Here is a 14,929-nt window from a genome sequence, read left to right on the forward strand (position 1 = left end):
GGCTGTCTTTTCACTTTGCTTATGTTTTCCTTTGTTGTGCAGAAGCTTTTAATTTTAATTAGATTCCATTTGTTTATTTTTGCTTTTATTTCCAGAATTCTGGGAGGTGGATCATAGAGGATCCTGCTGTGGTTTATGTCGGAGAGTGTTTTGCTTATGTTCTCCTCTAAGAGTTTTATAGTTTCTGGTCTTACATTTAGATCTTTAATCCATTTTGAGTTTATCTTTGTGTGCAGTGTTAGAAAGTGATCTAGTTTCATTCTTTTACAAGTGGTTGACCAGTTTTCCCTGTTGACCACTTGTTAAAGAGATTGTCTTTACTCCATTGTATATTCTTGCCTCCTTTGTCAAAGATAAGGTGTCCATATGTATGTGGATTTATCTCTGGGCTTTCTATTTTGTTCCATTGATCTATATGTCTGTCTTTGTGCCAATACCATACTGTCTTGATGACTGTGGCTTTGTAGTAGAGCCTGAAGTCAGGCAAATTGATTCCTCCAGTTCCATTCTTCTTTCTCAAGATTGCTTTGGCTATTCGTGGTTTTTTGTATTTCCATACAAATCTTGAAATTATTTGTTCTAGTTCTGTGAAAAATATCGCCGGTATCTTGATAGGGATTGCATTGAATTTGTAAATTGCTTTGGGTAGTATACTCATTTTCACTAATTGAAAGATAACTAACTACTTTATAGAATTGTGTTAGTTTCTAAGGATATTATTGATGCTATCACTTTGATTTCTGAATTTCATATATATGTGGCTTCTCTCTTACTCACATTAACTGAAATTTTTTTCACTTTTTTTGTCTTTTCAAAGAGACAACTTTTGGTTTTATGAATTCTCTAGATTATTTTTCTTTTTTTTTTCCTATTTTCTACATTTAATATGCTCTTCCTGGTATTATTAATAGCCTTGGGCTTATTTCTTCTTATTTCTATTTTTGCAAAAAATGAAATTATAGTGTTGATTTAAGAACTTTCTTCATTTTACTGTAGTCATTAATAGATATAAATTTTCTTCTGAGAACTGCCTCTACTACATCTCAGAAGTTTAGATATGCTCTGTTTTTATTCATTCATATCTAAATATTTTCTCTTTCTTATGAAATCTTATTTGACCCATTGGTTATTTATAATGTGAATTGTCTAATTTACCTTTGTTTTTAATTTCCAGATTTATTTAATTGTGATTGAAGAGGGTATATGTGCAATATTGATATGTTTTCAATTTATTGAGACTTATTTTGTAATCTACCATATGGTCCATTTCAGAAATTTTTCTATATCACTTGAGAAGAATGTGATTTCTATTGTTAGATTGTCCTATATATTTTAGTTGTATATAGATGATGTATTGAGCTGTATGAGCCCTCTAGTTTTTATTGTTCTTTGTTGTTGTTGAAATTCTCTATCTATTGTATTATTAAATGTGAGGTAATGACATCCCCACTTACAGTGTAGAATTGTCTTTCTTCTTTCTGTCAAAGTTTATGTCATATAGCTTGAGGTTTTCTAGTGGAAATATGTATATAATTGTTGCAGTTCCTTTTTGAACTGATAGTTTATTTATATATAAAGACTTTTGTTCTTTTAACATATTTGTTTTTAAATTAACAAAATTAATTTAAAGAGCTCAATTCTGTTTTGATTCCTTTTTGTATGAAATACATTTTCTATCATTTCACTTTCACCCTATTTTTATCTTTGCATCTAAAATAAGTGCTTTGTATACAACATATAAAAAATAATTTTAAAAAATACTGTTTCATCGGGTCTGTCTTAACGTATAGTTTGCCATCAATATACAATGTAGTAAATGATAGAAAGACTTATGTCTGCCAATTGCTCTTTTTTAGTATGTTTAGTCCACTCTCTTATAATTCATCTCATCAAAACTGCTCTTACTTATGATTATTTTATCAAACTGAATTAATATCCATTCTTATATTTTTTTGTATATATTTTGTTGATATTTCCTTTGTTGCTAATTTGGAGGTTAAGTCTTTCATTAAACATTTATAGCAATCAGATTTGAATTTATGCAAAATTAATTTCAATATTAAATATGCTACTTCAATACATTTCACCTAGCTTTTTAGTTATTACTGTTTCAAACTGCATTTTTGCATATTGTGTGGATATAACTGTTAATTCCTTTTTTAGCATTTTCCTCTGAAAATATGTAGAAAATAAAAATTGCAACTACTCACTAAAAACACAGTCATTTCAGTTCAGTTCAGTCGCTCAGTCATGTCTGACTCTTTGCGACCCCATGAATTGCAGAACGCCAGGCCTCCCTATCCATCACCAACTCCTGGAGTTCACTCAAACTCATGTCCATCGAGTTGGTGGTGCCATCCAGCCATCTCATACTCTGTCGTCCCCTTCTCCTCCTGTCCCCAATCCCTCCCAGCATCAGAGTCTTTTCCAATGAGTCAACTCTTCGCATGAGGTGGCCAAAGTACTGGAGTTTCAGCTTTAGCATCAGTCCTTCCAAAGAAATCCCAGGGCCGATCTCCTTCAGGATGGACTAGTTGGGTCTACTTGCAGTCCAAGGGACTCTCAAGAGTTTTCTCCAACATCACAGTTCAAAAGCATCAGTTCTTTGGCACTCAGCCTTCTTCACGGTCCAACTCTCACATCCATACATGATCACTGGAAAAACCATAGCCTTGACTAGATGGACCTTTGTTGACAAAGAAATGTCTCTGTTTTTCAATATGCTATCTAGGTTAGTCATAACTTTCCTTCCAAGGAGTAAGCATCTTTTAATTTCATGGCTGCAGTCACCATCTGCAGTGATTTTGGAGCCCAAAAAAATAAAGTCTGACACTGTTTCCACTGTTTCACCATCTATTTCTCATGAAGTGATGGGACCAGATGCCATGATCTTCGTTTTCTGAATGTTGAGCTTTAAGCCAACTTTTTCACTCTCCTCTTTCACTTTCATCAAGAGACTTTTGAGTTCCTCTTCACTTTCTGCCGTAAGGGTGGTGTCATCTGCATATCTGAGGTGATTGATATTTCTCCCAGCAATCTTGATTCCAGCTTCTGTTTCTTCCAGTCCAGCGTTTCTCATGATGTACTCTGCATATAAGTTAAGTAAGCAGGGTGCCAATATACAGCCTTGATGTACTCCTTTTCCTATTTGGAACCAGTCTGTTGTTCCATGTCCAGTTCTAACTGTTGCTTCCTGATCTGCATATAGCTTTCTCAAGAGGCAGGTCAGGTGGTCTGGTATTCCCATCTCTTGAAGAATTTTCCACAGTTTATTGTGATCCACACAGTCAAAGGCTTTGGCATAATCAATAAATCAGAAACAGATGCTTTTCTGGAACTCTCTTGCTTTTTCAGGATTCAGCAGATGTTGGCAATTTGATTTCTGGTTCCTCTGCCTTTTTTAAAACCAGATTGAACATCTGGAAGTTCACAGTTTATATATTGCTGAAGCCTGGCTTGGAGAATTTTGAGCATTACTTCACTAGCATGTGAGATGAGAGCAATTGTGTGGTAGTTTGAGCATTCTTTGGCATTGCCTTTCTTTGGGATTGGAATGAAAACTGACCTTTTCCAGTCCTGTGGCCACTGCTGAGTTTTCCAAATTTGCTGGCATATTGAGTGCAGCACTTTCACAGCATCACCTTTCACGATCTGAAATAGCTCAACTGGAATTTCAACACCTCCACTAGCTTTGTTCATAGTGATGCTTTCTAAGGCCCACTTGACTTCACATTCCAGGATGTCTATCTCTAGGTGAGTGATAACACCATTGTGATTATCTGGGTCGTGAAGATCTTTTTGGTACAGTTCTTCTGGGTATTCTTGCCACCTCTTCTTAATATCTTCTGCTTCTGTTAGGTCCATCCCACTTCTGTCCTTTATTGAGCCCATCTTTGCATGAAATATTCCCTTGGTAGTTGTCATGTTTCTTTTATTCATGTGCACAGGTATATGACATTTTTTATATTTTTAAAATTTCTCTGAGTGTACTTATTTATTGCCCAGTTTCCTTTCAGTTCAATCAGAAAATTCACTTAGGCTTTTCATGTAACAAGTTTCATGGTAATAAAATCTCTCAACTTTTATTTATTTAGAATGTCTTAATTTCTTCCTCATTTTTAAAGCCAGTAGTACAGGATATGAAATGCTAGTTTGACAGATTTTCTCCTTCAGCATTTTAAAAACTGTTATCAATTGTCTTCCAGCCTCCACTAATATTTATGAAAATTTGATTGTTAATCTTACAGAGAATCCTTTGTACATGAGAATTCACTTCTCACTTGTTGCTTTCTGGAATCAGTCTTTGTCTTTCTGCACTTGATTAAAATGTGTCTTGTGAATCTGTTTGGTTGTGTCTTGCTCAAATACCTAAATTTCTTGTGTTTTTAGATTCATGTATTTCATCAAATATGAAAAATTATGTCCTTTTTCCCCATGTACATATTTATTTATTTTGCCATTTTCTCTTTTATCCTTATTAGATACATATAAAGTATAATCTGGTCTACTAGATAGTATTCCAGAGTTTTCTTAAGATCCAATTATTCTTCTAAATTTTTATTTAATTCTGTTTTTCAGATTCAAAGAAATTTGCCTATCTTCATGTTCTGATACTGTACCTACTCAAACCTGCTCTTGAATTGTTTTGCTAAATTTTTCATTTAGTCATTCTGTTCAAATCTATAATTTTTTGATTCACTTTCCTAATTTTTCATCCTTTTTCATATTTATCTTTTATTTTGCAGATTTCCTTTATTTTTTTCCCAGAGCTTGATTTAGTAATTTTAACATAGTTTTAGGCAGTTCTTTTAAAATCTCAATGTGTGTGTGCTAAGTCACTTCAGTCATGTCTAACTCTTTGCAACCCTATCTCAGTAGGTACTTCAAATACTGGGCTTTGCTACAAATGTTATCTGAATATTTTTTTTTTCCTTTAGGGTTTTTTTTTTTTTCTGCTTTGTTTGCTTTATTATTTTTTTTAGACATTAGACATCATCCTATTATAACATAGTAACTCAGAGATTATCTTCTTCCAGTGTCCAGGGTTTTCTGATTTTCTTTTAATTTTTGAAAGCTCTAGTAGAACATTGTGAGAAGGAAATGCAACCCATTCCAGTATTCTTGCCTAGAGAATCCTGTGGACAGAGGAGCCTGTTGGGCTGCTGTCCATGGGGTCGTACAGAGTCAGACACGACTGAAGTGACTTAGCAGCAGCAGCAGAACATTTGTTTAAGTAACATTCTAATTTATTTTTTTACTTTAAAAAATTTTGTGTGGTCAATACATGTGCTTGCTTTAAATCACTGTAGTTTGTAGCTAATATTTTGACAGCAGCAGTAGAACATTTGTTTAAGTAACATTTTAATTTAGTTTTTTACTTTAAAAAATTTTGTGTGGTCAATACATGTGCTTGCTTCAAATCACTGTAGTTTTTAAGCTAATATTTTGACAAAAATCTATTTTAATTCAACAATTAGAAAAAAACAATAAAAAAACACAAAACTTCTGTAATATAAACTTCTGAAAAATGACACAATATTTATACCTATTATACTGGTCAACTTTGTTATTCATATACAGTCAGTAAAGGCTTTTTAGTTATCTGCTACAGAAAGAGTTAAAGTCAGTGTTGTTGCTGTTTTTGTTTGTTTCACTGGTTGTGTAATTTTCTATTGGAAATAAAGAGTTCGCAATGCTAAACTAGTTTTTACTGTTCATATTAGAAAATAGTATCTTCTATGGTATGGGCATGCAGGAGTCAATGGCGTCACAAAGAGTCGGATACGACTGAACGACTGAACTGAACTGATCTTCTGCGGTGGCTGAAATATCAAGAGACACAATTCTGAAATTATATTTTGAAAGATAGTGACAGTTAATGAAACCACTTAGGAGATTATTTCTTCAGTTCCTGTGGAGATATTTCTAATGCTACCACAACTGCTTTGTTCTTCCTTTGACCCCTAGGGAAGAGTACTCTGACTCTAACCCTGGGAAAGTCCTCAGAAATTAGTTGTAAATTTGCCAAGGTAGAGGACATATCTCCAAGGCTTAAGATTGTCGCAGTACTTCTCACAGGGGAATCTCTAACCATGCCTTTCCCTACATCCTGCAACAGGGAAAAATAAACTGAGGGGAGAAAAACACAAAGGGAATTTTGCATTTATCTAAAGCATATGGATGTGCCACGTCGAAAGACAGCAGGGAGGAGATCCCTTACAAAATAATTGAATATAGTGTGCTCTAGTTCATAGCTATGTTGAAAAGAAACATTTAAAGAATATATAATTAATACTATTCCATTCCTGAAAAATAATCAAACAAAATATTGGATGTGAGTATACCTGGCAAGATATAATCTGTGTTATTTCTCACTTGTCTAGAGAGTAACATAGCAGTGCTTTTGCAATTTCATTATTTCTGTAATTTGAGGCAATAATCAACCTCAGAAATTCATTTAGCATGAATCTTATGAATGAAAATTTTAAATAAATAATATATTTCTCCTTATATTTAAATATTTAATTTTATAAAAATGCTAAATAAATTAACATTGTATTTTTCTATATCAATTTTTTGCTAAGATTATACATAGCTAGAGAGTGTATAACTCTGTTTTTCTAAAGGCAGACTTAAATAACTGTGATATCTTTCAGAAAAAGAAAAGGTATCGCTTTGGGGTATGGCATTGATCTGGTTCTCTTGTCAAAACTCTATTTATATTCTTTCCAAATGGTTTTTCTTTTCTTTTTAGTACTAGAAGAATAGTGATAATAATGCTAGGAGAAATAGTGATTGATATCTTTTAGCATGACTAAGTACCGTGCCATTGACTATGTAGATAATGGCAATAAGATATACTTTGGACACTTGGTCTGGACACGAATAATATATATTTTAATATTTTTCATCTGGAATCAGAGAATCAAATTCAGCAAATATATTTTTAAAAGTCTGTCCCAGTTCTTTCCTCTAAATGGTTTTCTCAAATTATAAATTATAGGTCAATTGTTACTCATATTTTTCAAAATATTTTTGAATAGTGTTACACCTGCAAAAAGCACAATTTTATTTCTGTTAATCAGATGAAAATAGCAAAAAAGGATTAAACTTTTTGGGATACTAAAACTGAAGGTTAGTTTAGTAAGACTCGTAAACTATCCCTTGACCATACTAACCTAACTTAGCTGTTTAACAAAGTCTAACTTAAAGCTTTTTTTTTTTTTAATCTTGAAAAAGTGTACTTTATCAATAGTACACCACAGAGAACATAAATACTGTGGCATAAGCCCTATACACATTTCTATATAAAGATTTATGATTAAAAAAGTTCATAAAGGTTTAATGAAGAAATATCTAGATATGAACCATATTGCTGTCATGTTACATTCAGCTGCTGTTTTCATTGTGATCTATATTATCTGAATTTTTACCACCAGAACTTCTTTAAACATTATAAAATATGTTTTACATACATAAGAACATTTTTATTATTGGTATTCAATTTTTATCATAATTTGCATTTATCATCTGTGTATTTTGGTACTAAAGCATGTGTATATAAAAATATAACTATTGAAAAACATTGTTTCTCTGAAAACAAGATTTCCTTTAAAAAAAATTGTGAGAACATTTAAGGTTTAAGTATAGTCATAAATACTGTATTGTATATTTAAACATTTGAAAATCCCATGGACGGAGGAGCCTGATCGGCTACAGTCCATAGGGTCGCAAAGAGTCAAACATGACTGAGCGACTTCACGTTCACTCACTTTCACTTTTAGGTGGATATGTTGTAGCCACGCGTTCTGGGAAACAAACTCACTCAGAAGGACAATGCAGATAGTGGAGTGCAGTTTATTACACTGGCGGGCCCAAGGCAGAATCTTCTCTTAGCCAAGGACCCCAACCAGTTTTTGTGAAAACCTTATATACCCTAAGCGTATGTGTCCAAACCCACCTCCCCCAAATTCCCTGAAACTAGTCTGAACAAAGGAAAAAGAAAGATAAATCAAAGTTAACCCATGATTCATAAGCCTTAAGCCTAGGTAGTTAACAGTGGACAATTATCAATAGGCTTGTGGTCATACCCCAATAAGCATAATAGAATGTATGATTCTATTTGGTTACACAGATAATTAGGGTGTTCTTTTAGGAGATGGAGAGCCCTAGGGCTCTTCCTTCTGGGGGCCCGGTTTTCCAGTTGGTATGTCGTTTCCATAGATACTGGGCATATAGCTCAAAGTCCACAGTCCAGCCCAAGATGGAGTCCTGCTTTCAAGATAGAGCCTGTTCTGTTTCACCCTTCAAATATATCTCATATTAAGTGTTCTTTAACATAGCCAACTTATGGAAATAAACACTATGGACATTGAAAGATGAATGGATGTGTTGTTAGGGAAATTAAATAGATAGTCTTGTTTAGGCTTCAGAGACAAAGCAGAACAGGCCTCTGACCTTTCTTCTAACCTGTCTGGACACTGCCCTGACTAGGAGTGACTGGGAGTGACTGCCTGCTGTGAGTGCAAGACTTGCAGCACCTTAGATAAAATGGGGGAGGAATCTTGAGTTTGTTGAGCCCCTGGAGAGGGCCTGGCAAACCAAGCCTAGGCTTAGCAACATTCTAAGTTTTACATGACAAAACCACCAGCCTTAAAATGAAACCAGGCTTGCAATTCAGTCACAGATTGATGATGATATCAGCTTGCATCCTGGCATTATAAGCCGGAACCCCAAACTGCAATCTCTGAAGCATCACCCATGTAGCAGACACACTGCCTGTGACCTTTTCCCAATTGGGACTCCAGTTGTGCTGCGACACAGGAACTTCTCAGCGCTGTTTAAGTCTGTTGGTCAAAACCCAATGTGGTATGGTGATGTATGCTCTGTTCTATTTCTCATTCTTTTAATGTTAGTATGTTGAAAGTAAGCTAGATAATTATCTAATAAATATTTGTATTATTTATTTGTATATAATGAGTGGCTTATTTTGTTAACAAATACTTTGAACCTGAGATGAAAGTGAAAACTTTCAGCAAAACAATGTGTGAATTTAATAATTTTTTAAACTATTTTTAAACAATGCATGAGAATTTGGAATGCAATGGTTTTTGAAATAAGCTAAGGATAGAACACCTAAAACAATATGAACAAATGCTTTTCCATAGGTGTTGGATTCCCTCTTTGTTTTGTGTTCTGGAAACAGAGTTGTCCATTTACCAGTTTCCCACCAAACCCTAATTGATAGCATATAACAGGGTTCATAAATGTAAAAATGTAGCCAATACTTTGTCTTCATATGGACATTTGCATGGCCCAGGAGTTCTATTCTGAGACTGACTACCTCCAACCACTGGTCTCAGATTTGCATGTTTTTTTTTATGTCTTCACCCTCTTCTAATGTTTACTATGTAAAGTCCTCAGAGATAAGTAAATGTTATTATCTTTCAATAGCCATAATTAATATATTATCCCAAATGTGCTTTACTAAAACAACCTACCTGGTACAATACGTGCCCTACCGCTTAAAACTATATAACTAGAAAAATAATTTACTTCTTTAGTTTCTTCATTTGTAAAGTGGATTATTAGGCTATTGTTCTTTATCATTTATTTCCTAAATCAAATAAACTAAATCATGTCAAATTAAAGATGCCAATTATGTTTTTCCCATCGTTAATTTTTAATTTTTCTTAATGGTGCATTATTATCATCAAAGAAAGAAAAATATAATATCCCTTTCTTGTTCATATTTTGGCTTTGTTGTTTCATTCCAGATTAGAGACAATGAAATATGAAGGTGGCAAATCAAACAAGAGTGACAGAGTTTATTTTTCTGGGGTTTTCTGGTGTTCTCTATCTAAGGCTTGCATTATTTGTGATGTTTCTTACTGTATATCTTCTCTCTCTCATGGGAAACACCCTCATCATTTTCATTGTTCTCATGGATTCCAGACTCCAAACACCCATGTATATTTTCTTAGGAAATTTGTCATTTCTGGAGATCTGGTACACGACAGCCACAGTGCCTAAATTGCTGGCCACTTGTCTCTCACAGGTTGTTACCATTTCCGTTTCTGGTTGTATAACCCAGTACTACTTTTTTTTCTCTATGGGGGCTACAGAGTGCATCCTGTTGGCTGTGATGGCCTATGATCGCTATGTGGCCATATGCAGCCCTCTAAGATACTCATTTCTCATGAATCTTCAGGTATGCCTGTGGTTTTCAGCTGGATCTTGGATTGGGGGCTTCATTGCCCCTGTTCTACCTACTGTACTTGTCTCTTATTTAAATTTTTGTGGCTCTCAAAAGATCAATCATTTCTTCTGTGACTCAGAACCAATTTTTCAACTCTCCTGCTCAGATACATTCTTGGTGGAGGCCTTGGGTTACACATGTACCTCTGTTGTGATTCTAAGTTCTTTTCTTCTCACTATGTCTTCCTATGGACACATTGTGGTCACAATTATCAAGCTATCTTCTCAAGAGGCTCGGAAGAAAACTTTCTCCACCTGTGCCTCCCACCTCACTGTGGTCACCATCTATTATGGCACCATTATATTTGCCTATGTTCACCCTCCAGCCAAGCACAACTTTACCATGGGTAAAGTAGTCTCAGTGTTCTACTGTGTGGTCACCCCACTTTTAAATCCTCTTGTATACACCCTAAGAAACAAAGATGTGAAGAAAGCCCTCAGAAAAGTTCTAGAAAGAAAGAGATTGTTCTTGGCCAGACATATCCAGGAGATATGAGAGATCAATTAATATGAAAAAGCTAGAATGGATTATCACATTACATATGCAAATGGTAAATATCAAAAATTGTATTACAAAATTGATGCTACCTACTATGGATAATTTTGCACTTCACATTTTGGTTTGAATTCAACTGAAATACATATTTGGTAATTAGTGTTTAAGAATACTTTGTTGCAAAGCTATAATGATAAGGAGATAAATACATGAAGTTTCTACTCACAAGCATTTACAGTGGGAAAACTGGCGGGTTAGTTCTAAGCAATTGTTTGGCCAATTTTATAAAAATCTACACCTTAATAGTAACTATTAATACAAGCCAAAAATTGTTTCTAAGGAAGTGTTACCCCATGTGGTTGATTGTCTATCATAAATATATCATTTGTACTTTAAAATAGTTTGATCAATAAACATTTGTTAAATAAATATAGTGAGCCAGACACTATTCTTAAGTATGAATGTTTATTTATATATGTATATAAACACATGTAGAAAATTTATTTAGAAATATATCAGGAAAATATTAGATAATTTTAAATTTTTTAGATATTTTACACACTTTTAAATATTAAGAAAGGTAACATGATGGAAGGAAAGATTTAGAACTGGACTATACAAGTATTGAGTATCTAACATGATAAAACAAATTTCTTAGGTTTTTATAAAATATTCAAGCAGATAATCATTTCAGCATGTAGTAACACATTTTGGAGCAACAGAAAAGTGGAAAATGAGGAAGAAAATATGTTTCTATTATCATGTTCATTTTTTTGTGTTAATTGAGATGCTTCACATTTTTAAATAATTTTGGTATAGTTTAGTAACATAAAAGATGACAGGAGTGCTGAAAGACTAATAGTCTATAAAATTTTTTATGACAAGTGGTCTCTACATGATTGCCTATTGCTTGCCTTCCTTTTCTGTACTTAGTAGACTAGAAGTATCAGAGTAACCTGAGAACCTGTTAAGAAATAGAAATCTAACCTCAGCCTCTTGAATGAGACTGTTCATTGCAACAAGATCCCCAGCTGACTGACATGCCGATTAAATCCTCAGTAGGACAGGGGAGCCTGGTGGGCTGCCGTCTATGAGGTTGCACAGAGTCAGACACGATTGCAGCGACTTAGCAGCAGCAGCAACAGAAGCAACACTCTTTTAGGCAATCAAAGTATTCAACAATCTATTTTTAATGGCAAGATTATATAATTAAATCATGAATTGCTTGCACATGCCAATGCCTGAAATTTTTATTCATTTAAATTTTTACATATTTTCTGTGTATATTAAAACTACAAGATTTTTTTTATGAATGCCTAGTTTTTATTTTGTTTATCTTACACTTTCATGGAAACTATTGTCACAATCACTGGTTCATATAAATGAAAAATGTAACCATACTTCAACATTTTTCTAATCCTTCTTTTGCCATCAGAATAATAGAGCAATATGCAAATTCTCACAATAACAGTGAAATGTCTTGTGTCATTAGACAAGTATTTCTGTATACCATTCTTCTACAGGGATTAAAAAGTTCTTCTATACATTTCTGTCCTACAGTTAAGCTTAATTATTGAACTAACAACAACAAAAAAATACACAGGATAAAATCATGTACATTTTGTTCCAATTTTTGGCACTTTATACATCGAAAAAAATGTACCACTAAGATGGTTAGATTTATATCTCTGAAAAAATTTTAATGAATTCAGATTTTTGCATCTTTCTTTAATATAGAGAAGGCACTAAACCGGTAAACTGTGGTGTCTGCTCCTTGTGTCTAGCAGTAAACTTTTACTAAGATGTATGCTTGATTACATGCATTCTTTAGCCAAAAATCATATATATATATATACACACTTATGCATGTATACTCATAAACACACACTGTCTTCTCCCTTATCTCTTTAGATCTGACTTCTCAGAGTTATTGAGAGAGTATCTCTGAGGATACAGTCATAAGTAAGATCCTGCACAAACATTAAACTCATATCTCTCTTTTTTTTAAGTTTAAATTTATTTATTTTAATTGGAGGCTAATTACTTTACAATATTGTATTGGTTTTGCCATACATTGACATAAATCCACCACGGGTATATTCGTATTCCCCATCCTGACCCCCCCTCCCACCTCCCTCCCCATACCATCCCTCTGGGTCATTCCAGCGCACCAGCCCCAAGCATCCAGATCCTTCATTGAACCTGGACTGGCAATTCGTTTCTTATATGATATTATACATGTTTCAATGCCATTCTCCCAAATCATCCCACCCTCTCCCTCTCCCACAGAGTCCAAAAGACTGTTCTCTACATCTGTGTCTCTTTTGCTGTCTCACATACAGGATTATTGTTACCACCTTCCTAAATTCCATATATATGTGTTAGTATACTGTATTGGTGTTTTTCTTTCTGGTTTACTTCACTCTGTATAATTGGCTCCAGTTTCATCCACCTCATCAGAACTGATTCAAACATATTCTTTTTAATGGTTGAGTAATACTCCATTGTGTATATGTACCACAAATTTCTTATCCATTCATTTGCTGATGGACATCTAGGTTGCTTCCATGTCCTGGCTATTATAAACAGTGCTGCAATGAACATTGGGGTACACATGTCTCTTTCAATTCTGGTTTCCTCAGTGTGTATGCCCAGCAGTGGGATTGCTGGGTCATAAGGCAGTTTTATTCCCAGTTTTTTAAGGAATCTCCACACTGTTCTCCATAGTGGCTCTACTAGTTTGCATTCCCACCAACAATGTAAGAGTGTTCCCTTTTCTCCACACCATCTCCAGCATTTATTGCTTGTGAATTTTTGGATAGCAGCAATTCTGATTGGTGTGAAATGGTACCTCATTGTGCTTTTGATTTGCATTTCTCTGATAATGAGTGATGTTGAGCATCTTTTCATGTGTTAGCCATCTGTATGTCTTCTTTGGAAAAATGTTTGTTTAGTTCTTTGGCCCATAATTTGATTGAGTCAGTTATTTTTCTGGAATTGAGCTTCATAAGTTGCTTGTATATTTTTGAGATTAGTTCTTTGTCAGTTGTTTCATTTGCTATTATTTTCTCCCATTCTGAAGGCTGTTTTTTTCACCTTGCTTATAGTTTCCTTTGTTGTGCAGAAGCTTTTAATTTTAATTAGGTCCCATTCGTTTATTTTTGCTTTTATTTCCAATATTTTGGGAGGTGTGTCATAGAGGATCCAGTTGTGATTTGTCAGAGAGTGTTTTGCCTATGTTGTCCTCTAGGGGTTTTATAGTTTCTGGTCTTAACGTTTAGATATTTAATCCATTTTGAGTTTATTTTTGTGTATGGTGTTAGAAAGTGTTCTAATTTCATTCTTTTACAAATGGTTGACCAGTTTTCCCAGCACCACTTGTTAAACAGATTGTCTTTTCTCCGTTGTATATTCTTGCCTCCTTTGTCAAAGATAAGGTGTCCATAGGTGTGTGGATTTATATCTGGGCTTTCTATTTTGTTTCATTGATCTATATTTCTGTCTTTGTTCCAGTACCATACTGTCTTGATGACTGTGGCTTTGTAGTAGAGCCTGAAGTCAGGCAGTGTGATTCCTCCAGTTCCATTCTTCTTTCTCAAGATTGCTTTGGCTAGTCAAGGTTTTTTGTATTTCCATACAAATTGGGAAATTATTTGTTCTAGCTCTGTGAAAAATACTATTGGTAGCTTGACAGGGATTGCATCGAATCTATAGATTGCTTTGGGTAGTATACTCATTTTCACTCTATTGATTCTTCCGATCCATGAACATGGTATATTTCTCCATCTATTAGTGTCCTCTTTGATTTCTTTCACCAGTGTTTTATAATTTTCTATATATAGGTCTTTAGTTTTTTTTTAGGTAGGCATATTCCTAAGTATTTTATTCTTTTCGTTGCAATGGTGAATGGAATTGTTTCCTTAATTTCTCTTCTATTTTCTTATTATTAGTGTATAGGAATGCAAGGGACTTTGTGTATTGATTTTATATCCCACAACTTCATTTTATTCATTGATTAGCTCTAGTAATTTTCTGGTGGAGTCTTTAGGGTTTTCTATGTAGAGGATCATGTCATCTGCAAACAGTGAGAGTTTTACTTCTTCTTTTCCAATTTGGATTCCTTTTATTTCTTTTTCTCCTCTGATTGCTGTGGCCAAAACTTCCAAAACTATGTTG

At 34.1% G+C, this 14,929-nt stretch overlaps 1 protein-coding gene across 1 annotated transcript; it reads left to right on the plus strand.

Annotated features, from left to right (window-relative positions):
• Window positions 1-9,793: 9,793 nt before the first annotated feature.
• LOC120863785 (olfactory receptor 11L1-like) lies at window positions 9,794-10,753 on the plus strand. Its single transcript, XM_040240351.1, has one exon. The coding sequence runs from the start codon at window positions 9,794-9,796 to the stop codon at window positions 10,751-10,753; it is 960 nt and encodes a 319-aa protein (XP_040096285.1).
• Window positions 10,754-14,929: the final 4,176 nt, after the last annotated feature.

Source organism: Oryx dammah, unplaced genomic scaffold (assembly GCF_014754425.2).
Source record: "Oryx dammah isolate SB20612 unplaced genomic scaffold, SCBI_Odam_1.1 HiC_scaffold_5, whole genome shotgun sequence".
In the NCBI taxonomy this organism is placed as follows: Eukaryota; Metazoa; Chordata; class Mammalia; order Artiodactyla; family Bovidae; genus Oryx; species Oryx dammah.

Bases quoted from the DNA above. Each gene is read 5' to 3' on its own strand.
- LOC120863785 (XM_040240351.1), top strand. From the start codon at position 9,794: ATGAAGGTGGCAAATCAAACAAGAGTGACAGAGTTTATTTTTCTGGGG.